The sequence below is a fragment of the Charadrius vociferus genome, unplaced genomic scaffold, assembly GCF_000708025.1.
Source record: "Charadrius vociferus isolate BGI_N301 unplaced genomic scaffold, ASM70802v2 scaffold183, whole genome shotgun sequence".
NCBI lineage: Eukaryota > Metazoa > Chordata > Aves > Charadriiformes > Charadriidae > Charadrius > Charadrius vociferus.
Window position 1 is genome coordinate 3,684,598 of NW_009648250.1, and position 27,490 is coordinate 3,712,087.

The 27,490-nt window shown below is 36.9% G+C and overlaps 1 protein-coding gene across 1 annotated transcript in view; it reads left to right on the forward strand.

Moving 5' to 3' along the window:
- The window catches only part of COL4A3BP (collagen, type IV, alpha 3 (Goodpasture antigen) binding protein), an 85,800-nt gene extending 59,327 nt beyond the window's left edge, over positions 1 to 26,473 (forward strand). The window contains exons 6-18 of the mRNA XM_009884301.1: positions 1 to 53; positions 6,219 to 6,376; positions 12,381 to 12,473; positions 13,912 to 13,998; positions 14,947 to 15,039; positions 15,627 to 15,704; positions 19,687 to 19,782; positions 20,458 to 20,590; positions 20,716 to 20,786; positions 22,086 to 22,214; positions 23,004 to 23,133; positions 24,498 to 24,634; positions 25,805 to 26,473. The exon at positions 1 to 53 is cut by the window's left edge and continues 46 nt beyond it. Coding sequence (XP_009882603.1) covers positions 1 to 53; positions 6,219 to 6,376; positions 12,381 to 12,473; positions 13,912 to 13,998; positions 14,947 to 15,039; positions 15,627 to 15,704; positions 19,687 to 19,782; positions 20,458 to 20,590; positions 20,716 to 20,786; positions 22,086 to 22,214; positions 23,004 to 23,133; positions 24,498 to 24,625 — 1,249 coding nt within the window. The 3' untranslated portion in view covers positions 24,626 to 24,634; positions 25,805 to 26,473. The remainder of the gene's footprint in view (positions 54 to 6,218; positions 6,377 to 12,380; positions 12,474 to 13,911; positions 13,999 to 14,946; positions 15,040 to 15,626; positions 15,705 to 19,686; positions 19,783 to 20,457; positions 20,591 to 20,715; positions 20,787 to 22,085; positions 22,215 to 23,003; positions 23,134 to 24,497; positions 24,635 to 25,804) is intronic.
- The last annotated feature ends 1,017 nt before the right edge of the window (positions 26,474 to 27,490 follow it).

The window sequence follows — 27,490 nt, forward strand, 5'->3', positions numbered from 1 at the left end:
AATGCGTTCAGATGGGGATTTTTTACATAACAGTAACAGCAGTAAGGAAAAATGTAAGTGTTCCAACTTTTTCACTGAAAATTCATATGAATGGTATCATGATAAGCCTGATACAAGATGGGTATTAAAGCTCTTTTCTAAGCAGAAAATGGTAAGAATAGTTATTTAAATGGAAGGGTTACTAGACATGCATTGTGCTCCACCAAACTCCTAGTTAGGTATGTTCCAGTATGGTTTTTCCAAGTTCTATGGCTACATAATGGTTAAGTCAACACTGTTACTGATTCTTAATTTTAAGCAGTTTTTTACTGTATTTTTCCATTGGTATGATGAACAGAATTCTGATTTTTAGTCTTATCTTAAACAATCTAGTTATTGTACTCACTACATTTATGCAGTAAATGTGAAGAAATTGTGCAAGTCTTGCTCTTCTAGAAATCTGATACTTCTGGCCTCATAGAAGTTGTGTATGCATTTAAAATCTATCTGAATCCTTCTTAGACTTTCTCTCTTTTCCTGACTGAAATATTTTAGTGTTTACGTTCTCTCAATGTTGACAATTCAGTGAGTCCTAAGGTATTTCTTAGACATGGAATCACAAAACTTTGAGGTTGCCCTCCCTCCAGTTTCAACTCTGATTGAATCTCCCTAAGTACTCACCAGAAGTGTTTCTAAAAATGTGAACACTTTCTTCAAGAACCTGGAAAATATATGGGCAAGAAAACTCCTTTTCTGTGTCTTCTGTTTTCTTTTTAATTGGCTATTGTCCCCATGTGTTAAATCTTTCCTTGCTGTATTTAAGTAGAGTATAGCCAAAACTGTTACAAGGAAAGAGGAAAGGAAATGGAAGGAGCTTTCAGCATGTTTCCAGAATTCGTTATATGAGTACATTTATTTGTTTTTTCAACTATATGAAGTGCTTGTTCTACTGAGAATTAATTGTAATGCTGATTTCAGAGGTTAAGTGACATATAACTCTGAAGTTTTGAATAAATCTTTCTTGCTTCTTATCACTAAAGATAAGCAAGCCTGCAACGCTCACCTGGAAACAAGTGCACAGTTCCAATAACCCTATTGTGTATGTAAAAGTGTACATTTTCTTTGAGGACTGTTAAGTCAGAACAAGTTTCAGAAAACTGAAAAGGTCGTCTTTAAAAAAAAATGTTAAGTCAGAATTTAATTTTACAGCATGATTCATTTTGAAAGAGATGTCTTTGTCAAACTTAATTTTTCTAGGATCATGTAGGAGTTTCAGATTAATTTACCTTTAGAACTGTTCTTCATATCCACATTCTTCTGGTGTATCTGCTATATATACACATATAATATAGGGAATGTCATTAGGAAAGTATATTTTTAGTACATCTGGTCATTTTGGATATTGAAATGCAAAGTAAGTGAATTCATTTTTTTTTATCACCTGTTTAACAAGAATTTGAAGCGGTATCCATATTCATCTTGTAAAAAGTTCTGTATCAACTCTTTGGGAACTTGCGTGCTAAGAAATTGCTATATATTATGGGTGCCTGTATATAAACTTACTGTAGCTCACTACAGAAAATAATTTCTTCAACCCCTTGCTTTTGCAGAACTTCTAATTCCAGTTGTTACAATTCCTGCTTCCATTAAATTTACTTTCCATCAATTATTTCTATGAAAAGCTTTATCTCTGTTTTAGTTTTTCTGTACCTCAGTTTGATTTCTAATTGCTAAATGCATTAAATATTTAGTAGCTGAGTGCTGCAAAGCTTGATGAGAAATGAAAAATTGGAGTCTCTGCCTTAAAGTAGAATCATAAGGCGTAAGTGATGCAGCGGGGGAAGCAGATATCTCAGATTGAGACAGCCGTGCCCATGTATTGGGCAGAAAACTACTCAGACTAACTGGCAGTGAAAGATTTTTCTTCAGCTTCACCCTTTTCTAAAGCTTACCCTCAGAGCAGCTGTTAAGATTCTTCGGTTTCTCAAATTTCGGATTCACTTCTTGAAGACTCCATCCAGTCTTAGAAGGACTGGAACAATCTTAACTGTGGCTGAGAAGCAGTTGCTTGTTTTTTCTGGGCCTATTCTGCAGTCAGTGCTCCAGGAAGTGAAAATCCTCTTATTTAGAGGTTCAACCTCTCATTTAACCTACTATAATAAAGAGGAGAGTTTGAGCTTGCTGTTCAAATCACTGGTACATGAATCTAATGTTCAAATCGTTAGATTTAAGATTGACTTAAGGGACCATATTCACATTGTCTTTCAAAATGTAGTCCCTTCTACACCTTTCCTGTGTGGGAGAAGAAAGTTAACATGACTATAGGGATTTCTGTACTGCTCTGAAGAAGACGTTCTGGATAGGGAGGCATTTTCTTCTCTGTGTTCTCTATTTTGTTCACTCTGTTTTTGAGTGAAAAGCTAGGAAGAGTACTATGAAGTTATTTATATTTATTGGTCACTTTCCAATTAAAAAATGTGGTAACTGATGATCATTTGTATAAAATGCCAAGGAAGAGTCTGGCTGATGAATATTTACCCATTGGGATCTTATATTCTAAGAATGTAGAATCTTGACCAGCAAGTGTTCTCATCCGTCTGCTTAGGAAAATGATCATATTTAGATTTAAATTATGTAAGAATAGGAAGAGCAGGTGAAACCTACTTAAGGTTTGAAACCTACTCTTTGAAGATGTAAAGTGTTATTGTACTGGAAATGGTACAGAGGCTGCATATGAGAAACTTGATGGAAAACACAGTGGGATTTGCGCTGGATTTTTGTACTTTGAATGGAGGAAGAATATACATCAATGTATTGCTGAAATAATGGGGTGGTTCTTAGAGGAAAAGTAGTCATATTGATCCTACTGCTATCCACAGAAGATCAACAACAGTAGGTGTCAATAAATAGGTCATGCGCCCAAACATTTTTTTCACTTAAAATTAGTTTAGTGACATAAGATGTTATGGTGGTATAAAATGGAAAAGATAAACAACTTCTTTCTAATGACTGTCTTTAAAATAATTTTCTGGTTCGCTGGAAAAAGACTTGATTAAACATGTGATGTTTGGAACATCTGGGAAAGTGTTACAAACAATCTTAGGAACAAGAAGGGAAAACTGACCTATCCTAACAGACAGAGGTGAAGGAGAAAAGGGCTAAAGAGGTATTGAAGGCTAAAGCATGGTATGAAGAATCTTTTATATGAAAGGCAAGAGAAAACAAATCAGAAATAAAGCAAAATGCTTAAAAAGACAGGATAATTAAAAAGGAACCACTTGGAAGATGCTGAAATTGAAGTTAAAGTAGGAGAAAAATCATCCCATTGCTTTTTTCAGTTGGCTACATGTAGTTTGATCACCAAGCTAGAAGAGCAGTTGCGGTCACAGAATCACAGAATTTTCAGAGTTGGAAGGGACCTCTAGAGATCATCCAGTCCAACTCCCCTGCTAAAGCAGGATTGCCCAGAGCACATTACTCAGGACTGCATCCAGGCGGGTTTTGAAAATCTCCGAAGAAGGGGACTCCACAACCTCCCTGGGCAGCCTGTGCCAGTGCTCTGTCACCCTCACCGTAAAGAAGTTCTTCTGTGTATTGGAATGGAATTTCCTATGTTCCAACTTGTGCCCATTGGCCCTCGTCCTGTCACTGGGAACCACTGAGAAGAGTGTGGCTCCATCCTCCTTCAACCCACCCTTTAGGTATTTGTAAGTAGTAATAAGGTCTCCCCTCAGCCCTCTCCAGGCTAAAGAGTTCCAGCTCTCTCAGCCTTTCCTCATAAGGGAGATGCTCCAATCCCTCAATCATCTTGGTTGCCCTTCGCTGGACTCGCTTCAGCAGTTCCTTGTCTTCCTTGAACTGGGGAGCCTAAAACTGGACACAGTATTCCAGTTGTGGCCTCACCAGTGCTGAGTAGAGGGGGAGAATGACCTCCCTCGACCTACTGGCCACAGTCTTCCCTATGCAGCCCAGGATTCCATTGGCCTTTTTGGCGACAAGGGCACCAAAGGGTGATGGTAAGAACACACAAGGGCAATGGTAAGAACAATTTCCTATCAGACTTTACCTTGAACCATATAGATCTCCTGATGCCATATTTAATGTTGAAACAGTCAGTCTTGTAGCTGATATGAAAAAAAGCTTAAAAAAGGAGTAGGAAAGATGTTCAGGTTCTCCAAACAGAAGTATTTGTCAGGAGATTTTCTGATGTGCTGAAGCTCAACTATTACTGAGGTGAGGCTTGAGGTCATCTTCTGGACATGATCCAGGAAGACAAATGTCTCCTGTGGTTAGGAATGAATCAAAATACTACAGTCCATCATAAGGAATCTCTTGAGCGACCATCTCTTCAGAGAAACAGGTTTTGCATTTTTCTGCAACATACTTGGTTTTGCCCACAGTTATAATGGCTGAAGGGAACTATGAACACTGACTTTAAAACTGTGAGCTCTGCATGCATCACTGCTACTATGAGACTATTCATTAAAGAATGACTTAGAATATACGATGACTGAAACTGCATGGAAGTATTAGTGAGCTGTAGCTGAGACCTAAAGTTATCCAGGAACAAAGACTGGCTTTTTCCAGGAAATGAGGCTGCATTGCTGCTTCTCCCTTACAATCTACCATAGAGATTTCTGAAATTGTTTTATAGTGTTGCAGCCGATGGCAGTTTCTTGAGCATGTTTAGCATGTTGTATAATTGAGAGAAAAATCACATCTATAAGCATTATAGCTGTGCTGGTAAGCCTGCACATGAACACGGTCTACACTAACAGGGCAGTTTATTAGTATAAACTGTATTTTTCAGTCATGAAGTGTCATGGGTGAAGCTTTTGTTGCGTACTTTTCATTATTCTTAGTGAATCCACTGCATCGCCTTCTTGCCAGCTTATACCACTTTCATTCTCAGCCTCCTCCGTGTTCCCTCTGCAGCTGTTAGAGGGAGGGAGAGCTGCTATCCTCATTATTGTTTCTGAAACAGATTTTTCTTTCTCTTACTTCCCGTTTTTTCTCCAGCCCCCATCTTCTTTACCTTTTAGGGAGTATTCTCAATTGACACAAACCAAAAAATAATCTGTATTCTACCATAGTATGTATACTTATTGAGGTATTGGAAGTAATGTGTGGTCTGTAATGATCTGTTTGAAAAATAGTTTGATTCCTTCTGAAAGGAGAGTGTATAAAACCTCTAGAGACTTAAACCATTGCTTAAGATCACATGACGATTGCTTTCTGTTCCCGAAGTGTAGATACTGTGCTCTACCATTAGAGAACAGCAATTGCATTTCTCTTCCCAACAAGAACTGAACTGCTTGGAAGCTCCGTTTTGCCGTTGCAGACAGATAGTAGATAATCTCACACAAATATTTATTTGTACTTTTTAAACCATAACAGTGGCATGTCAACAAACTGACAGGCTGCTGGGGCAGGGAGTGATATCCAGCTAGGGGATGTTGTTAGCTTACCCCATGGCATAGCAGGAGTTACTTTAACTTGCTGGGCTCAGTCAGCTGCATCATGGGTGTTACTTATGCTTTCTAATATTTTCTGACATTAATGTGTAGTGTTTGATTTGTTATTATGTCAACCTACATACGAGTTTGACATAGAATAGGTACTTTTTTTGTCACACATTTTAAGCGACTTGTTTAAATAGCCTTAGCAACAGATGGCTTGGTTGACAGCATGAAGTAGTTGTTGGAACTGCAAAACCCTCAGTACGTGGAGAATTCAGCAGGTTTCATACTTTTATCTTATATCATACCTTTTTACTTGGAGGTTTTTAAATCTGTAATTACCTGCTTCAAGCAACCTTAAATGTTACGTTTTGGGTTTGATTGCATTTTGAAATTGTTCCTTTCTTAGTTCTGTATCAGATAAGTTTTAAGGTTGCTTTGTGTTAATTAGGCCCCACTTCAAGCTGTCAAACTGCTATTGTTACAAAGTATTACCACTCCCTCCACCCACATGATTTGCACAGTGCAGAGTAATACAGCATTACAAGCAGACTTGAAATACAGTATAGCAAGATGAAGCTGAAGGGACGCGTTCCTCCTTTTGAATCTCTTTCCTTATCCTGTGGATAGCTAAAAATTATTAGCACTTCTGATTTTTATTTTTAAATTAACTTTCTAGACAGTCTATTTTCTTGAAACAGTTGTAATCTAAAGCATACATGTAAAACGCTTGTTTGAGTTAAAGGCAGCTATCAGTGAACGATTCGTGTTTGGTTTTAGTGTTTCCGCATGTGACACCCAAAGGAATTAATGGCATAGACTTTAAAGGAGAAGCTATAACTTTCAAGGCAACTACTGCTGGAATCCTTGCTACGCTCTCTCATTGTATTGAACTCATGGTAAAACGTGAAGAAAGCTGGCAAAAAAGGATAGATAAGGTAAGATCGTTTTCCTTTTGCTCTTGTTGAAAAAAAAAAAGTTTTTTTATCTTGAAATTGAAACTTCAAATCAGCTTTTTTTATTCCAGGTATTGCTTTTGGTTTTGGTTTTATGTACAGCATCTATTAAATTTAGGTGCTTTCATTATTAGTCACGTAAAATGTTAAACCATCATCCTGGCTGGTGAAATAGTAACATTATTCATCATAGGCCTTCTTTTCCCAGCCCTTGTTCAGATAGTATTCCTATGGTTTTTGTATCTATAGAGAACCTCATGGTATTCCATGGTAATAAGCATATTGCTTGCAGCCTTCTGTAAGAGGCATAATTATCCATGCTTGCAAAATCATGTGCAAATCTCTGAAATGTTTTAATTGTGATAAGAGATTGTGGCAATACTGAGGAGAACAACCCATTCTAACTTTAAATGTCTCTTTAAGGTAGAATTATTTCACTTTCCTTTGGGAGGTTGATGAGATCAAGTCATGTTTTACACTAATCAGTTAAATTTTTTAGGTGTGTGGTATTGGAACATCTGTTATTCTAATGGCAGTGATAGTTCATGCTAAGCCTATTCAACCGCTGTGGCAACTTGAAAGGAGCAGTGTCTTCTCTCTTGATATGTGCTGGAGCGTGGCTAGGTTGTACCTCAGGCTGTGATTTCTAGAATCCTTCCATAACTGCCTGGTGTCCTGTGGAGTCCTCTAGCTGTTGTTGTCTCCTGGTTTTCATTTAACATGTTTCCATGTGGTGTATATCACACTTAAAATCTTACTCCATATGTTTCAGTGGTATACGATTCAAAGAATGAACGCATTCAGGCAAAATACATCCATGTTTGAATCCTTGACCCTGTCTCCTGAGTCGTCTTTGTCCGTATGTCAAAGACCTGTCTAACTGTATTGCAGTTTCTGCCAACACTTAATTTCTTACTGCTTCGTTTAAGTAGTTGGAGGAATTACAGTCGATCCAAGACTTGATGCTTGTTCATAGGATCATAGTGTCATTCAGGCTGGACTAGAGACCTCAAGAGTTCTCTCTCTTCAGCCTCCTGCTCAAAGGAAGGACAGTTTGAGATCAGTCTGGGTTGCTCAGGGCTTTATCAGGTCTGGTTTCAAGTCTCCAAGGCTGGAGACTGTACACCTTTTCTGGCCACCTGTTTTGCTGCTCAGCTGTTATAGTGAAAAAGTTTTTCCTTACCTAGCTGGAGTAACTCTTACTCCAGTATCTGCCTATTTTTTTTCATCCTTCTACTATAGACAGCCGTGAAAAGTCTGTCTCTGTGTCTTCATGACTTTCCTGGAGGTATTGGAAGGATACTACTAGGTCCTCCCACAAAAGCCTTCTCTTCTCCAGGCTGAGCAAACACACTGTACTGTTGTTGATCAGTTTGCTTAGAGCATGGATGAAGTCAATTTTTCTTGTCCCTAGATTAATATACGTTAAAACAAAGAATATGTTGATATAGAACTTGAATTTGTTTAGGCTAGTTATTTGTCACTTTTTTCTTCTTTTTTGGACTAACTTTAAAGCACTTGTTTTTAGATGCAAGTGGTTAGCAAATTCAAACCTGAATTTCACTGTAGGTCTCATGTGACTGATGCCTCATATAGCATGAGTAAATACATTTTAAAGGGGTTCACAAGCTTATTTGGACTTGTTTTCCCAGAAATTAAAATAGCAAAAGCTTCTAAAAACTTGGAGGTTTTAAGTTGCTGTGCTTTGGTAGCCTTGCAACTTTTTACAGTCACATTTGTATGAAATTTTCTGGGGTTTACAGCACAGTCATGGTAATTCTAATATAAAATAATTACTTTTTATTTGTATTTGTCTAATTGCTAGCCTTTTGGAAGAGGAGATTTTTATTGAGTTAAATAATACAGAATTGTGGTGGGCTAGCCTTGGCTAACAGCCAAATGCCCACCCAGTTGCTCACCACCCATCCAGCAGGATTAGCAGAAAAAATAGGATGGGAAAGCTTATGGATCAAGAGAAAGATGGGGCGATTGCTTACTGGTTCTTGTTGTGGCAAGAACATTCTTGACTGGGGGAAAATCAGTTTGTTGCTGATATAAAATAGGTCCAGTTAATGGGAAACAAAAAGACAAATACTAAACCAGCTTGCTTTCTCCATTTCCCAAGCTCAACTTCACTTCTGCACTGCAGGCACCTATACCTGCTGCCCCGAGCAGTACATGGTGAGGAATGGGTACACCTCATCTCTGCGACTCCTTCCTCCTCACTTTTTCCCTGCTTTGGTGCAGGTCTTCTCCATGGGTGACAGTCCTCTTGGAAAAATCTGCTGCAGTGTGGGTCTTCCACAGGACACGGTTCCTTCAGGAAATACCCCTCTGCTCTGATGTGGGATCCTCTGTGGGCTGCGATGTGGATATGTTCTCTACTCTGCAGCTGCTCCCGCTCCTCTTCTGGCCTTGGCCTCTCCTCTGTTTTTTCTCACTGTTTGTCCCCCCCTTGCTCTTTCCCCGGGGGTATTTTTTGCTCTTAAATACATTATCAAAGAGGTGCCACCCACGTGGTGGATGAGCTCAGCTGTATCCTGCCTGCACTGGGTCTTTTTCAGAGCTGGCTAGAACCACCTATGTCTGGTGCCCCTGGCCTGCTCCCACAGAGGCCACCCCTGGAGTCCCCCATGACCAACACCTTGACACCTACACCCTTCAAGATGGCAGTTGACTGTATGTCCTGGTTGCGGCAGGGATGGGGTTAATCTCCCCCGGAGCCGGCAGGGGGCAGGTATTCCATACCACGTGACCCATGCCCGGGCTATAAGAGGAGCTAGCCGGGGCGAGGAGAGGAGTCGCCACTCGGGGGTGGGCTGCGGAGGTGCGGGTCCGGTCGGTGCGCTTTGCGGCGGTGCTGTAATTGCGTTTTCGTCTGTCCTTTTGCTGTTCTGTTAAATTGCACTCTTTTAACCCACGAGTTTGGCCCTGTCGTTTTCTTTTTCCACGACTGTGGGAGTTGTGCGAGCGGCTGCGTGGTTCTTTGTTGCTGGCTGAGGCCAAACCACGACACTGTATTCAGACCTCTGCTAATGCTATTCCACTTCAGTTGTAGAGCTGCTTTGTTTTTAATGTTACCTTGCTCTTTTAGTGGTTAAACATGGCTTTGTAAGAATATCTTGTATAACTATGGGCCTGAGCAAGAAACATTACTCTGTCATCTGATAAATAGAGGTGGGAGGAGAATGGTGTTGATTTTTGTACTTTTGGTTTTCTTAGATGTCTAAACTGCTGTTAAAAGGATGTAAATATTGTGAGATGATAAAGTTCATAATATCTTCTCTAAGAGATTAGAGGGGAAAATTACATTAAATTGGGCAGCTGATTGTGTTTATGTTCTAGCTTAGAGGGGTTTTGAGCTCTTGTAAGTCTGTCCAGTGCCTGTAAAAGACCATCTTGCAGAGTTGAAAAGGGCAGTGACAAGTTTGTCTTTTGCCTGTCAGCAGATTCACACTGCTGGCTCTGCGCTGTGCGGGATTGTCACAGGAAGTACAAGACCTCTGTCAGTGGCTAAGATCAATTAGTGTTTTACAAGTAGTATAAGTGCCATTGTAATCTAGCGCATTCTCCTTTCTTCTCCAGCCTCCTCACTCCACTAGCTTCAAAACTGCCTTTTACTTAGCAGCAACACACAATGGTGATCAGTAAGAGTCTTACTACTTCACAAAACTATACAGCCTCCATCTTGTAGAGGGCTAGCTTAGCCTAAAGATGCAAGATAGATTTATGTCTGCTGAACTTGAAACAAATATGTTTCAAAATTATAGCTGTCCTAAAAAAGTCTTATGTTAAAAAAGCTTAAGTTCAGTAGAATTTGTTGAATCTGAAGGTCACTACAATTTGACTAGAGATGAGTGCAGTGTTATGAAGTGACTATCTTTCTCTATAACCCCATTTTACTTTAAAATAACATACAGGGTTTTAAGTTACATTCTGAAGGTTGGAAACTATTTCTAAACCTTTGAAAACAAGACATGATTAGAAAAACATCTTTTAATTTTTAAGGAGACTGCTAAAATAATGCACTTAACAATTGTAATTTTAGAATTCTATATTGAGTTTTCTTTCGATTACCAAAACAGTCAGATGACCAGAAAAAAATTGATACAAAAGCATGTAATGTTATCTAAAGGTAATTGTACTTAAAGCTTTGCTTTTGATCTTTCACTCTTAGCTGTTAAGATCTTTTTAGTTTTCCAGTGCAGTATATTTTTCAGTGTGAGCCTCTTGAATGTATTTTAAAATACTTTTTCTTAAAATTGTTAAAAAAGGAAAGGATCTAATGTCTAGTGTTTGGTCTGTTGTTTTATTTGCAACAAAATCATTGTGAGGATGCTTTTCTTGCTGTCCTGACTACAGCAACATTTTTCTATTCTGGTTTCCTTTGGTCTTACTAGTTGTTATTAATGAGCAAACTTATCTTCTGAACATTAAATTTAACCTTAAGATTAACATGTTTAGGGAGCTTATTTTGTTCACCTTTGACAATTGTAACTTAAATGTCTCATTAAATTTTACAGAGTTTTAATACACCAGTAATTTTTCTGCTGTGCAGTAAAACAGTTTCTCAAATTTTGCCTTATTTAATGTTGATGGCAAGAGAAGCTAGCAGATTTAGAGAGCTGTGTTTTGACATGTGAATTATCACTAACTTGCAGACTGAAGTACAGGAAGTGTGGGGATTTGGGACGAGCGAGCAGGAGGAGGAGTTGTGTTTTGGTTTGGTTTTTTTTTTTGCATTCCAAGTGTTCTGGTAAACTTCTATGGTTTCTCTCTGACTTGTACTCAAGTCGTGCTTTGTGCATCTTCAGGACTCTTCAGTTACTTTCAAAAATTAAATATGCAAATTTTGTGAAATGTAAGTGTTAGCAGTTACTGCCACTTTGTGATAGTTTCGGAACAGAAAAGGCTATGTTCACACATAAAGACAATACTGTCTTCGTTCTTTTTTACTAAGAATTTTCTTGTGGAAAGCTGTACTACCTTTTTTTTTTTTTTTTTTACTCTAAAACTGTTGCTTTACTTTTCACACTTCTCTTTAGAAACTGTAATATGTGTTCCAGAGTGAATGTTACCTCCAAATTCCCAATTGGTAAACTCAGCCTTTCAGTATTGCTTAAGGATTTGTCACTAAATCCTTACAGTTCAGATTGGTTTGCTGAATAATTATATCTGCAAGGAGTAGTGTGTGGTGTCCAGCTGTCACCTGTAAAACTTAATGTTCTTCCACCTGAAGTGATTCTGAAACAGGACAGAGAAACATCTTATGTATCAAAGGTGAATTCTGCAAGAATTTCAGAATTTTTTTTATAGCTTTTTCACTGAGAATATCTACGAGTATGTAGAATTTGCAGAGGAAATACTAAACATGATCCAATTCTGGCATTACTACTTTTTTATTCAAAATATACAATGATATAGACATCATCAGTGGTTCTAGTACAGTCATACACCTATTATGGGAGAATGATATTGAGTTGTTAGTCTCTGCATGTTCACAAAATGATTCACATTGATCCAATGCCAACTAATTATAGATACAAACTTACATGCTGTGACTCATTAGTTTCTCACCACACTCAACAAGTTAGCTTTTTACCAGTCTTACTTTTCACCCTTTGTTGTCACTGCCCAAGCATCTGTGTCAAGGAGGTTTGTATAAATTGTCAGTCAGATACAAAATCTGACCCTCAGTGAACCATGAATAGTTATGTTTAAAGTAGATACCAGTGTTTGCATGCTGATCTGGTTTCTTCCACATGACTTAAAGAAGGTATCCTCAAGGTAGCTAGCTCCCCAAGCTTTATATTATATATGCATGTATATGGGTGCATATAATGCATGCATGCAAATAAATTCTGAAAATCAGCAGCTTTGTAATTATTACTTGGAAAAAAATTACACTGGTCATTCCATTATTGACATGTCAATAATTATCAGTCAGTTCATTCTCACCACATCAAACGATCATGTAATTTTACAGGAGATAGAGAAAAGGAGAAGAATTGAAGAAGCATACAAAAATGCTGTGACTGAACTGAAGAAAAAGTCCCATTTTGGAGGGCCAGACTATGAGGTACACATTCTCCTTTTGAAATTTTTAAAAACTATATGGTTTTTAAAGACTGTTTTATTTCTCAAAGGAGGGAAAGGGCTGTGTAAATCAAGTTGTTTGGCTTGTGCCAGTGTGTTCATGCTGCTTTTATTTTTCCACCTTGGAAATTGAAAACGTATGAAGAATCTCAGTCCTTAATTTTTTGACAATGGACCTCTGTTTTCATCTCAGGCTTCCATGTTCTGCTTTTGTCTAAAGCATTTTGCTTACAGATATTTCTGCTGATTTTTGATTATTTTTCTTGTACACGTGATACTGCTTATATGCACTAATTTTTTTCTTTCCCTTTTTAATGCTTCAGTTGTATAGATACGTAAAGCAAATATGAAAACCCTGACTGCAGAGACAGTCCTAGAATCTGAAGTTTAACTTGGATTGATTTTTAACTTGTCACTGCCACTTTAAATTTCGTGTTGACAAATTCAGTGATTTTATTTTCCTTTCATCTGTTAAATTGCATATTTCAGCAGGTTCTTCCTTGGTGAGGTATTTAGTCAAATTCTAAGACTCTTAAACCACCTTCTGAAGAATAATGTAAGCTAGTACACTTATAATGCAGTTTGCATAACTTCCAGGATCTTGACCCTTTCATGTACCTTAATCAAACACATTTCTACTTACAAATTGTAGCCTGAGAAATAGTACTAATACATTTAGATATTTAAAAGATACATGAGCTTAGGTCCTCTGTGTCTGAGGCATATGCTGTAAAAGAAAAAGATGGGTAGGAAGTTGGACTTTGTCTGATTATGAACCCAGCTTCTTCTCCCAGGTATCCCTGTTGTCAAGTAGTTTTTTTGAAATGTGCTGGACCAGTTTATTTTACAATACAGTAAAAGCAGTAGATCTGATTTTCTGAAATTACCATTTTATTTAGTGGATTCAAGTTTTTAATAGTTGACTCAACTGTACCTGCTTTTTAGTGTTAAACTGTTCTTTCCAAGAATTTCAATAGAGATCCTGAGAATTTTGTCTTATCTTGTTACGTTCTGAGCACACATCTGAAATGTTCCCTAAGGCACTGGAATACTTGGAAGGAGTCTAAGGACACAATTATGTGTACTTTACTGAAACACTGTAAACAATTTTAAGAGAAGATACACATTAAAACCTAAACTGATGTCAAAGCGTATTGGCATTATTACTCAGTTTCCTGTTTTTTTTCTTCTCTATACAACTATCCCTAAATTGTAGTTGGAGGGAGTAACTTCCCTTAACAAATAGGGTTGTCAGAGGAATTGTAATCTAAGAATATTGGTGAAAATATTTGAGGTCTATAGAAGAAGCTTGCTTCCATCAGTTATATGCATAATATATAAATACGTATTTCTAATATTAAACTGAAGTGGAGCTCTCATGTCTCTGAAATTTTCAACTAGTTTCATTTCTTATGCTCTAGGAGGGCCCTAATAGCCTGATTAATGAAGAAGAATTCTTTGATGCTGTTGAAGCTGCTCTCGATAGACAGGATAAAATGGAAGAACAGGTATTGATACTGGAAAAATATCTTCATGATGGGCACTTCATAGGAGACTTCTATGACTCAGACCTTGGGGTGCATCTCCAGAATCCCTAGATATTTTATTCTGACATTGATACAGGGAATTCACTTAATTATTTTTACAGTCAAATATTGTTGCTTAACACTAATTTTTGAGAAAGTGACTTCACAGCTTACATAGAAAAGGATAGTGCTAAGCTAATCGAATGTCTCTAGTTTCTAATTCTTAAATAAGTGTCCTCTATAAAACTTACCTTTGGATGTAACTGATGCCCTGTGCAAATAAGAATATCAAACACTGCAGCTATTTCTCAAAACCTAATTATTGCTCTGAAGGTTCTTTTGACTCTAGCAGTGTGTGAAATAGGAAAGATGTAGTTTTGTTGGGGTTTTTTATTTAAAAATTCTGTAGGCTCTGGCTACTTATTTCTTGAATACACTTCAGTGACAAGGATCAAAAAGGGATAAGGTGGATGTGAGGAAATATATAGAATATGAGAACATATAGCACTATATAAAATGAGAGGGAATAACAAAGTGGTGCATCCTTTCTCTTAATAGTGTTTAGGCTTGTGAATGTAGTGAATACAGTGACTTGGTTAAGAATTAAAAGACTTTCTAGTGGACATACAGTACCCAACAGAGTTTACCTATGTGGGTGTGTCTCAGCAGAGAGTAAAAGTTTTGAGTGACAAGTGTACTACTACGTGGATCCTTAATGCTGCTGATCTATTTTCCTACACCTTGAAGTACAGACAAATGCAGTCTTCAGGGCCTCTCACTTCCTGAGAATTCCAGCAGGATGACAGCTTCATGCCTGTCATGGACAACATTAGTTGTTGTAGCCACTATGTAGACTGAGGATGACTCACTGTGTTTCATAGTCCACGCAGTAGCAGCTGACTACTAATAATTAAACCTGTTTTGTTGCAGTCCCAAAGTGAAAAGGTCAGATTACACTGGCCAACATCCTTACCTTCTGGAGATGCGTATTCTGCTGTGGGGACTCATCGATTTGTCCAAAAGGTAAGACATTTCTCATTATCTCCTTCGAATAATGGGCTGACCTATGATATTTCTATAGAATATTTTGTATGGGTAGGTGAGGTGGGTTTTTTTAGGTGTTTCTAGTAACTTTCAATGGTTTACTCATTTTCAAATGAAGTAGCTGGAATCGGAGAAGGACTGTTTTCTATCTTGGCTCAAAAAATACTGATTTAAGTATCTATTTAGAATACTCTTGACTTGTATCAAGCTTGTCAATTAGATAATAAAGGAAAAAATCCCAACTTGCTAACGTCAGTGTTTTTAAGATACCCTCACCAAAATTCCTTGAATTCATTTTTATAAAAACAAGAAAGAATCCAGCTGCTTGTATCGGGATCAGTTGACTGGGCTGTTTAGTGTTATTAGAAACACTATGCTCCTCCCAGGGCTACATTGGGAGCATAATACATAATAGGTGCATGAAATCAGCATTTGCTGCTGTGCTTGCTGCTTATGGTGCTTTTGTTTTCCTTTTCTTCATTATCTTGTGCTTGCAAGTTGGTACTGAATGCTCTGTTGTGCCTTTGTTCTGATTACTTGGTTTTTTCTTTGTCTGTCTCTGGTAGCCCTATAGTCGCTCTTCCTCCATGTCTTCCATTGATCTAGTCAGTGCCTCTGATGATGTTCACAGATTCAGCGCCCAGGTACTGTATTAATGTGTAGAGTGGGGGTTGCATATCTTTGCTGCATTTCATCCTCTTCTCTAGAACCTGGGTTTTTTGTTACATAAGTCACTGCTTGCTTTAAATTAGTACATTGAGACAAACAAAGGAGTTCTCTATTCCTGTACTAAATGATTGTCTTTTTACACCCAGCTTGCATGCATATCACTTGTGCAGAGGCCCAAATCTTATGAAACTGTTGGATTTAATTCAGTAGCTTTAATAAAAATGTCTATGACTTTAAAATTTTGCATTTCTGCTTATAATAAAAGTAGAATAACACCTGGTTTGTGTGGGCTGGAGATGGTCTTTGCTGCAAATCAAATACTTTTTCTTGCTTTTAAAGCAAAGATTTTATTTTAGTCTTTAACATTTGTTTGTAATGGCATTAAGATACTAAATGTTAAGGTTCACTATTACCTCTACAACTAGTTTTATTACTGAAAGGTCGTAAAGTATGTTGACAAATAAGATTGTAGGTATGAGAATTCTTACTGAAGAGTTTCAATCTGTTCACTAATGCTTCAGAAAATAAGTCTGACATCCTGAATATGTCAGTGTAATCATAGTGACATGTTCCAGTAATGTATAAAATTACTCTAGGTGCTTGCTCTGAAGATCATAGTTTAAAGTAGAACTATATAGGTGACTTCATGTGTTTGCTCTATAGTCTCAAAAAAAGTTGTTCAGACATGGCATTCATGCCATTCTTTCTTTCTGCTGTGGTCCCTATGTAATTGTGAATATGGCGCTTCCTTCTGGGATCTGTTATTTTGGAGTTTTTTTGAAATTAACTAACACTGCACACAACCTGCTTTTTCAAATGGAATGGATTTTTCTTTGATTAACAGAGCCTGGAATTGTACCACCTGCAGACCTTACTGCCAGCTTTATGAGCAGGACTTTAACACTTAATGAATTGCTTATTGGACTGAAATCCCAACACTTGCCTTGACCTTTTGCAGTTGTTAATTTCTGGAATTTGAACTTAATGCAAGGGGGAAAAATATGTAGGTTATATTGCACAACACCGGTATGGCCCACTGGTACTCCAGTAGTCAAGTTAGTTTTTAAAGTCTGGGGGAAATCAAATAATAGAAAGCAAGTTTGCTTCCAAGGATGGGAAATAGTTGTGTCAGGCAATGAGTGCATGGGCAGTTGAATATAAGGGAAACTGATAGTACTGACTGCCTTTGAATGCAGTTTCAAGTTAGTGGATTCACTGCAGAAAGGAGGATCTTCTTAACTTACAGGAGACTGCTCTTCCCCCCCCACCCCCTCCCCGCACCGAAATATTTTCCCTAGAACAAGTTTTTGCTAGATTAATGAGTCAGTCTGCCTGCTCTGGACCTTCATTGCTACTGAACAAGCAGGTGAAAGACAACTGAGAAGATGAAGAGAAAAGCAGCACACCTTTTGGTGGCAGCCTACTCTGGACCTTTTTAAAATGAAATTCGCCTCTGTCCCCAGGCTGAGGATTTGGCTGTTGGAAAGGCAAACTATTGTCTTGATTCTGAATAAAAAACTTATTTCTAGACTTCATTCATACGAAGGGAATTTTGGTATTAGTAAAAGGTCAGGTAGAAACTTGCAGTCTTGTTTTAAGATTGAGAAGCATAAACATGTATTCTGATGCGAGCTGGTTCTTCAGTGTGCCTTTAGAAATGCATTGATTTGTCTCTGCCAGTTGAGTGGGAGGTTGTGGGCTTAAAATGCTGTAGATGTTTTGTAGATCACTTTCTTTTAAGGAACTATCAGATTTTAAAAAAGACTGAGCTGTTCTGACAGTCTTTGAAGTCAAAAACTTCCCACTTAATGTTCAGACCAAGGCCGCATGGCATACAGGTTACAGGTGTTTCTGCAGACCGTTCCTGTAGCCTGTCTGGAATCCAGAGGTAATAGCGTGGCCTCCCCAGTGGGAAAGAAGCTGTGAATCTTGACTCTGTGCCTCTTAGATAGGTGCAGGTTGACAGATGGCCAGTAGTGTGCAGATTACATACAGTTTGGACAGGTAATATGCACAAGGCAGTTGTAGGTACTGCAATTCCTTGATGAAGCGGATGTAAGAAACTGTTTAGATTGTACTTCTGTGGATGCGTCCTTCTCTGCGTTCCTTGCTATTCCCTTCATCCCTCTGCATTTAGCATAAAGGAAAAAGCAGCAAAAGACAAAACTAACATATAAAAGCTAGCTTTGTCCTTAATAGATTAGAAGCTAGGGGATAAGAGATATTGGGACCTGAGGGTGTTGCAGGAAGTGTTGGGAGCATGGCAAGGATTCCTTTCTGAAAGAAGTGTGACCGGGAGCTAGTAAAGTGAATAGTTAAATAGCCCACATTCTTACCTGGTTTGGATTGTACTGTCATTGTTTCACTGGGGAAAAAAAAAAATATAGAAGACTCTTTTGTAGGAAACCTGCTAGTAAATGGCAGGAAAAGATGACCTGTCTAAAAGCAGAAACACAAATCATTGGGTGTGTTTAGTTCGTTATAACTCAAAAACAAAACAAACAAAAAACCCAAACAAAAAACCCAAACAAACAAAGAAAACCCCAAATGCTGGACTGATAGCTTTTCTTTTTGTAGAGAAGTCTATAGTGAGAATAAGATAAGCTATAATTTCCATCCAAAGGATTTTATTTTGATGTTGTGCTTTGAGGATTTTGACTTGATTCAATTAAATTTTTCCTTCTTGGTGTTAAGTGTATTGCCCATGGAGTACATAATACAAACAAAATTACTACTTGAAATTAAAATAATTAAATATTTTTTAATTTTGCTTTCTACTTGTTGTACTACTTGCTCAAATATGTTTTATATGTTATGCACGCTAGTTTTCATATTTTTCGAAGTTGTGTAAAACCACTTACAGGTTCAGGTCATTGATCTTGTGATCAAGTACTTCCTAAACTAATCTTTGTGTTGGTCAATTAACTGACCTTTGCTTGCAGTGCTGTTCCTTATGAGGGGAGAAAAAGTATTTCTAGTAATTCAGGAAAATATTCTCAATCACATAGACTTATTTGTTGTGACAACTTTTAGTAGTCACCTGCCTTTTGGGTGGAAAAAGTTATTGAAGTGTTTCCAGTACTTGTAAACATTACATACCAATAGATAACTTATATTTTTGCTTCTATTTTTATTTGGGGGAGAGTGGGGTTTGGAAAGGGTTAGGGAACCAAAGAAATAGAATAAGATTGTAGACGTAAAATAAAAATCCATTTCCTGTTTCCATTTCTTAGCACCCATTTTCCTGCACATTATAAGAAAAGGAGGTATTCACACAGCTTGATAAGTGTATCAAATATTTGGCCTTCAAGAAAAGCACACAACTGCCTAGCTAAATAACTCTTAAATTATTATTTTATAATAGTAGAGTCTCTGTATCATCATAACTTTTTTGAATATAAATGTTTCTGCTTTTTTTTCTATCTGGCAACTGTGCAAAGATGCTAATGAAACAGAATATGCATGCTTTGCTTATGACTGTTTCTTTCACTGCCCTTCCAATATGACTTTTGATATGCGATCACTTTTTTAGAGCTTCTCTGTCTTCCTCTCCATGCCCCTGCCTTTGTTCAGCTTTTTAAATGTTCTTCAGTAAATATCTTGCAGTGACTTGTAATTCTATTTAGAAATACCTGCAGTAAGTTCCTATATGCTGAAATAAAACGGTCTTATGTAGAAATAGTGAGTTTTGACAGTTTAGAGGTGTGAAGTAAGGATAGGAAGTACCCATAAAGAATAAAGTTGGAAGTTGAATCAAGATTTTGGCTTTTGTTTCTGAAAGCGAGAATTGTCTGCTTGTTCTTAACTTGTAACAGAAACTTCTGTTGTCCAAATTCAGCTTCTGTACAGAATTTGAAGTATTGACTTGTGACTTCCAATATGTACAATCTCTGCCCCAAAAGATGGAAGGAATTAGTTAAAAATGGTTTTGTTTTTTTTTTTTTTTTTCCTTTGAAGGTGGAAGAGATGGTGCAAAACCATATGACCTATTCCTTGCAAGATGTAGGAGGAGATGCCAATTGGCAGCTAGTGGTAGAAGAAGGAGAAATGAAGGTAAACGTTTTGGGGTTTGTTTAACTGATATAAGATGATATGCTGTGAAGACAGATAGTTTCAGTCTGGTGGACTTGGCAGTGTTAGGTTTACGGTTGGACTGGATGATCTTAAGGGTCTTTACCAACCTAAATGATTCTATGATTCACTGGGAATACTATCACTCAGCAAGTATGCTGTTAAAAATTGTCTCTGAGAATAGCATTGTTTAGGTTAGGACTGGAGTCCACAAAAGCTGTAGCTTCTAATGTATTTATTCATACAAAATCCTATGTAATTCTTGCAATAGCTTTGTCTTTGCAGATTCCTTTCTCATTCTCTCCTACTTAAAACTTGGTAGCAAAATTATATGTAAATTCAATGTATGAAAATGTTAGAGTAGCAAGTTACTGTGGCTGCTTTACTGTGCTTGTATGCATCCTTGTGCATAGTGAAAGATAAAGTAGCTCAATCATTTTTGGATTAGAGATTCTTAAACTATTGGTATTTTAATGTGAATTGCCATGTAAGAATTTCTGCCTTGGTAGTTACCAGAGAACACTGGCATATTACTCATGTGTTGGTTTTCTAGGTAAGTGGGTTTTTTTATTAAAAAAGACAACATTTTAAACAATTAAAACATGAACAGTCTTGACAATTTCTGTTCTACATTTCTTTCTTTGTGTTTGGCTATAGGTATACAGAAGAGAGGTGGAAGAGAATGGAATAGTCTTAGATCCTTTGAAAGCAACCCACGCTGTTAAAGGAGTAACAGGGCATGAAGTCTGCCACTACTTCTGGAACGTTGATGTTCGTAATGACTGGGAAAGTAAGGAATTGGTTCTTAAGCTATGCGTGTTTTTCAGCAAATATACTGTTTGTAACATTGACCTAACATCTGTGCTTGTTTACTGATGGATTTTTTTTTTTTCCCTCCCCTCCCTCCTCTTTTAGCAACAATTGAAAATTTCCATGTTGTGGAAAATTTAGCTGATAATGCAATCATCATTTACCAGACACATAAGGTAATAACACTTCAGCCGTATGTGTACCTTACTGAGACAGTCTGGGAATATGTGTTTTAATCATATTATGAATACTTAAATGGCTTAACAACTTAAAATACTGTTCAAGACAACACTTCAGAACAAGTTCTGTATTAAACTGCAACTTTGTCAATTTTTCAGCCTTGTCTTGATAGCTTAATTGGTTGTGCATGTGTCTGATAGAGCTTGTAATAATGCATGAGGACTGTTTTTAATCTTGAAATATGTCACTGCCAGCAAGGCAGGAGTCATCTAAAGCAAACTGAAGCAATAAATCAACACTGACTACAAGGAAGAAACCTATGTCACTGTATCATGTGTTTTGTTGCAATAACGCAAGCTATTGTTGACCACAATTAGTTGACATACAGATTTTCAGTATAAGGTGGTATAATTGCTAGTACAGTATTTGGTTTTGTAACTTTATTATATTTCCCCCCCGCCCCAACCAATTCTGATGTAAATTTGCGAACATGTTCATTTGAATTATAAACCAACAACTGTAACTTAGAGGTTCAAAAAATTGAAATGTATGGATTAATCTTTAGTCTTGCATGATTCCATGTATTAGTATATTCAAATATTAAACCAAATATTTTTCTTTGACAATTTTGCCAGTAATGCGGTTACCTTAAAAATTGTGTAACAGGGGACTCAGATTTTGAGTAAGAAAGTTGTGTAAACTGTATAGTGTTGTGGTAAAGGCGAGAATTTTTTTCCCTATTGAGTGTCAGGAAAATGGCTTTTGTATATTTTCTTATTTCATCATTTTGCTTCTGAAACTTTCTTAAATAATACCAGTTTACCATATCTGTCTTACTGAAGTAGTAGATTTTCAAACTAATTGTTTTAAATATTTTTCTCTCTGGACACTTAAGTAACTGTAGATGCATCTTTATGCTTAACCGCTAGTTCAATTTGCAGCTTGAAAGTATTAACTACAATGTGAACCTGAGGTTGGGGGAACAGGAGGGGAACTGCCTGTTCCTGTTTGTCTACTGAAAAAGTCACAGCAGCTTGGCTTTTTGCATTTCAAAGGCCTTAAACTTTCTCCTTAAATTTTTTTAAAATGAAGCATAGCTATATAACCTGAAATGCACCTGTACAACAGCTGTGTTCTTTTTCAGTTTTGAAAATGAAATTACTAACTTGAAGAAACTTTTAGTTCAATAACATGACTGACCTGGTTTGCCTTGCTTGGTTTTTTTCTTTATCTAAGGATAGTAAGTACTTAATTTGCAAAACTGGAAGAGTTTATATTCAGGTGTTTCTCTGCAGAGGGTGTGGCCAGCTTCTCAAAGGGATGTGCTGTATTTGTCTGCCATCAGAAAGATACCAGCATTCAGTGAAAATGATCCTGAAACATGGATTGTGTGCAATTTCTCTGTGGAACATGACAGTGCTCCTGTAAGTATTACTGTCATTCTATCAAGTTCTGCTTTTAAGATAACATTTTTCTATTATGTGGTAATTCACGTGCAATACTAGTGTGAGGGAGGTGGGGTGTTCTGCAAAAGTACAGTTTATTTAAACCAGGTGATACAATGACCTGATGAAGGCATTCTGAGCCAAAAGCTTTCTTGCCTTATCTCAACAGTTGACAGATCTAAGGTGTTGCAGCAGAATGGAAGCAAAATTTCTGGAGATGTGAAAGCATTTTAAAGAATTGAGGTTACTTTGTATGGAATCAAATCAATAACTCTTCAGTATTGACAGATAGAGGAATAGGCTTATATAATTGTAGGTATGGAATCTGTTAAACCTCTGTCTTACACTGTTCTGTCTTGGTTCTCTCAGGTAGTAGCAATGATTGTTTTCTTTGGAGTATTTCCCTGCTGATTGCTATGCCACAGACTGCTTTACAAGGTTCCTAACTGATAGTTGTAAATGCTGATATGTTATTCCTCAAATGTTTCTTTACTTATTTGTCACAATAATTGAAGTAATTTGCTTGCAATATGTATTAAGCAAGCAGAAACCTGAGATTCAGGCATTTTAGTTTAACCCTTTCCCTGTTCACCACGTACCTTTCATTTCACTCACATTCGTGTTACATCCGTGTAGCGCTACAATGCGAACTCTCAGAAACACAGCTTCTGGAGTGTATTAGACTTCATAGTAAATTAAAATGTTAGCAGTAAAGTATGCTGAAACAAGTTTAGTTTGAGGCTTACAAATGTTTCATTTTTTTGGCAGCTGAACAACCGCTGTGTCCGTGCCAAAATAAATATTGCTATGATTTGTCAGACATTAGTAAGCCCACCAGAGGGGAACAAGGAAATAAGCAGGGACAACATCCTATGCAAGATTACATATGTAGCCAATGGTAAGTCTAAAATTTTTCAGTATGATATTCATGATGTGTGCTAATTCTAGGGAGCTGAATACTGGCAAAAAAAGCTGTTAAATTTATATATAGCATCATACTTGCAGTCTTCATATTCGAAAAGACTCAAATTAATGTGCTACATGAATCAGTGAATGGGATCATTCACTGTGTGGCATTCTAAGAGGAATAAACGTAGCTCAGTCCTGAGTGCAGAACATTGGGGTGAAGGAGGGTGGGCAGAAGAAATGCCTGCAACTGGGAAGACTTGGCCTAGCTTTTAGTTCCAGTAATAGTATGTGTTTTTCATGTATTGCTGGTTGGTTTGTTTGTTTGGGGTTTTTTCCCCAATTCGTCTTGTTTAGGCTGCAAAGCTGCTCATAGTAAAGATAGAGTTCTTACCCTCAGTGTTAAGAAAGAGCAAATGCATTTTGTGTGAGGATGTTTGCAAGCTGTATAAACTAGTCTACTTTTATAAAATTTTTTAACTGATAGTCTTTGGTACTGACTGCAAAGTTATCAAAGCTAAATGTATTGTTACTGTACCCAGTATTTAGCAGTGTATTGTAGTATTGGAGCTACATACTTATTAGCTCCTCTCCTGCAGCTACAAGGCACTTCCAGAGTAGTTCACCTGCTTATTACTTTTAACCACCTATTACATGGCTTACTAAAGAGTCAAAGCCTGAAAAATCGGTTCAGTAAATCTCTGCCATATAGGAGTGATGTACTTTGTATTAAATCCTGTACAAATAATACTATATGGTGTTAAACTCTGGAGTAAGCTGCTTTGTTTTCTTCTTAGAAGTTTCCCAATTACTTAAAAAAATACATTTTCATTGATAAATTCTGAACTGTGATTATATGGGAAGTGGCATTTTTTTTTCAGCAAAATACTTGCCCTGTGAATTGAAGTGTATTTTAGAATGTTTGAATTTTGTCTAAAGTGCTTTAAAAATAATTTGTAAGTCATCGGCTACGTAGCAATTCTACAGACAAATGCTGCGGTTATTGAAAAGTTAAGACTGACTTCTGTTTTCTTTGAGATAAGAAGTAACTGGAGTCTTTCTGTTGTTTCTTGCAAGTCCTTAGAGAGTATCATCTTCCGTTTGGGCATCCCCCAAAGACTGGCAACACATCATGTTTAATGTTTTCTAAATAGCGGCATCATAGAACTGGACTGAGCTTGAGTATTCAGAGCAGAAAGTGCTACAATATAAGCTGCAAGGGCATAAAAAAAAAAAATCTGCTGATCATTAATCTTTCCTGCTACTTCAGAAAGAGCTGCAGGAATAACAAATTTTCTTTTCCAAACTTTAGCAGATTTGCTGTATTTCAATGTCTGTCTTCCTGTCTACTTCTAGTGAACCCAGGAGGATGGGCACCAGCATCAGTGTTACGGGCAGTGGCAAAACGAGAATATCCAAAATTCTTAAAGCGTTTTACATCATACGTGCAAGAGAAAACATTAGGAAAGCCTATTTTATTCTAGTATTAGCAGGTATACATTAATTTCTTTCATTCTTGATTCACTGTTGTAAATTTAAGGCCAAACAGAAGTATACAACCTAGAAATGTCTTATGATGATTAGCATGAATTTAGTGCTTAGTTTTAATATATGTATGCAATATACTTTTTTAAAAAATTATGTAATTTGTGTGTATTATTAGCATGAAAAATAAGGACTACATAAGTTATCAAGTATTAGTTTTTGTAACCTTTTACTAGTTTTATCTTGCAAGTTTTTGCATACATGTCTAACTTATGTAGAATTGTCAAAGGATGAAGTATTGTTATTTCTCAGCTGGTAGGCATTTTACACTTGTTCTGAAAATAGATACTGAAGTTTTTCTAGACCCTTATGAGGTTTTGATATCTTAAATTCTACTTATAATTGTGTATTTGATAGTGTTATGATGGTCAAAGTATTCTTTTTATATTGACAGGATAGTTTTGATCTAGGATTTTTATTAATGGAACTTTTCTGACAGACCTAGTGCCAGTTACTCAAGTGTTTAAAAAGCTGTGACTTAAATTTTTAGCCTTTCTGATCAGCCTAAGAAATAAAAGGGATTTACAGACGCTTTCTGAAACGAATGGATGTATTTTAATGTTATAGGTTATTGGGCTAATCTGAAATTATTTTAACATTTAAATGATGATGTGACATTAGAAGAGGATTTTTTGGTCACATTTGGGATTGTCTGAATCTGTGAGACATAAGGCTTAGTGCTAAGTAAGGCTTTGCTTAATTTTTGTTAGTGTAGACTCTTGCTATGTACTTCTTTACGTATAACTGTAGTTTCAAACTATCAAATTCCATTTGGTAGTTATAGTATTACAACATTATCTGAAAACAAGTTTTTATCACTTTTTCTATGCATGACATAGGCTACCTCTCTTTTGAGGTTCTATATATTACTTCAGACTCCAAAAGTCTTACTTGTTTGATCCTTCTGTAACAGGTAGCCCTGTAATGACTCACATTTTTAATTGTATATTGTTAGAGAACTAGTGTAGGTGAACCATTAAAAACACAGCTGTCATGAGCTGACAGTTCAAACATGATCGTAGCAGTGCTGATACTATTTAAGGTATTTAGCAAGTTCTTGTTTTCCTATTAGTGTTCAAAGTTTTCAGTGCAGTATTTTTATCTTTGCTTACCTGCAGCGATCAGAACAAGACTGGGTGAACATTCCACGTTGGAGAAGTGACCATGCATAGAGCACTCCATGCTGGAACGAAGGATCTACAGTCTTTTTATGGCCCAAGTTCTAGGCTTTGTATACTGAAGTGAAGAAGTGTTGCAACACCATGAGGCTGAATATTTAACACTAGCTCTCTCCTGCTAACTTTTCTTGCTGAATCAGTGTGTAATTATAAATACATGTATTGATAACATGTATATGGCTCTATTTTTATTTGCTTGCTTCAGAAGAGGACGAACGCGTACAACTTTGAATCACCAACGTGTGTTACTGCTTTAGTTTTAAAGGAGTTGGAGAATTTCACTGTTAACCATCCTAAGATACTCGCACAGTTTTTGTGCATGTCTAAAAAGCACAAAAGACAAATGCACATATAGCATACTGTATGTGCTTTATATGCACAAAAATCTATGTGGTATTTTGGGGGATGGGGAAGGACTTCAGTAAAGCCTAGGTGACTTACTGGCAGGTTTTGTTTTGCTTTGTATAATCATAGTTCATTGCTGCTGGTTTCTATAATGAATCATCTTGTTACATAAAATGTCAGTTAATAACTGAGGGCTGTCAATATCCTTATGACTTTGCCTTTTCTATTGTCTTACTCTTATGACGATCTTTGGTTCTGAAGGAGTAAGAGTGTGAAAAGCTTTATTTTTTTCCAGATATCTTTATATTTCTATTGTATTTTTTAGTTATGTAATATGTGCTACAGAATTTTTGTTATTAAACATGATCCAGAAATACCTAGGAAGATTCTGTATGAGAGGGCAAGAGACTGCCTGAAAGCCAGAAGTCATCTGTCCATGCTGTATGTGGACTGCTTTCTTGCATGATATCCAGGGCTTTCCCAAAGCTGTGAGAAGGTACACTATAATATATATTGAAGTAATTAGGACTACATGAGACAACATTCCCAGTCTAGAATGAAAATGAGTACGTTATTTTCAGATACTGCATGTGTTTTCCTCATCTGAAAAAAGCCATGCTATGAGGTTCATGTAGAAAATTATTTGCCTCTTGATCAAAAACCTATCAGAGCTATAAGGATGCATAGTTCTTATTGGAAAGTTCCCTTTAGTTGCTGTGAAAATTTGTGTCAGATATTTGCCTGCCTTTGATTCTGGAGATGCTCATTAGGGGAGGACTGTGGTAGACTAGTACTGACTCTGAGGTCTTTTATCCATGTCCCATAGTTGGAAATTCTTCAGAGACTGCTTGGTGTTTCACTAACCTGTGTTTCTCAAGAAAAATGTTTCAGATATATTTTTTCTTTTTTTCAAGGGAAAGCTGAAAATCTTATTTGATATAGTATGGTAGGTGCCTGAAAATAAATATAATATAGCAACTTGATGAAGATTTGGTAAATGATTAAATGTGATCTGCACAGTGTTGAAAAACTTTCTGTTCATCTTCTCTCCAGAGATGAAATCATATGTAACACATGATTACACATGCATGCAGATTTCATGCTCCATTAGTCTTCCCTTTTTATTTGCCTTTCTCTAATGGTGTGCATGGAATATGCCTTATTACAGAGTTATTCTGTTAATTTGAATATGTAGAAAAGTGCCTATATGGTAATGCTAGTAAGGCAAATAAGATGAAAATTTGTACATGTTTACTGTGTCACCAGTGAGCATTTTATATA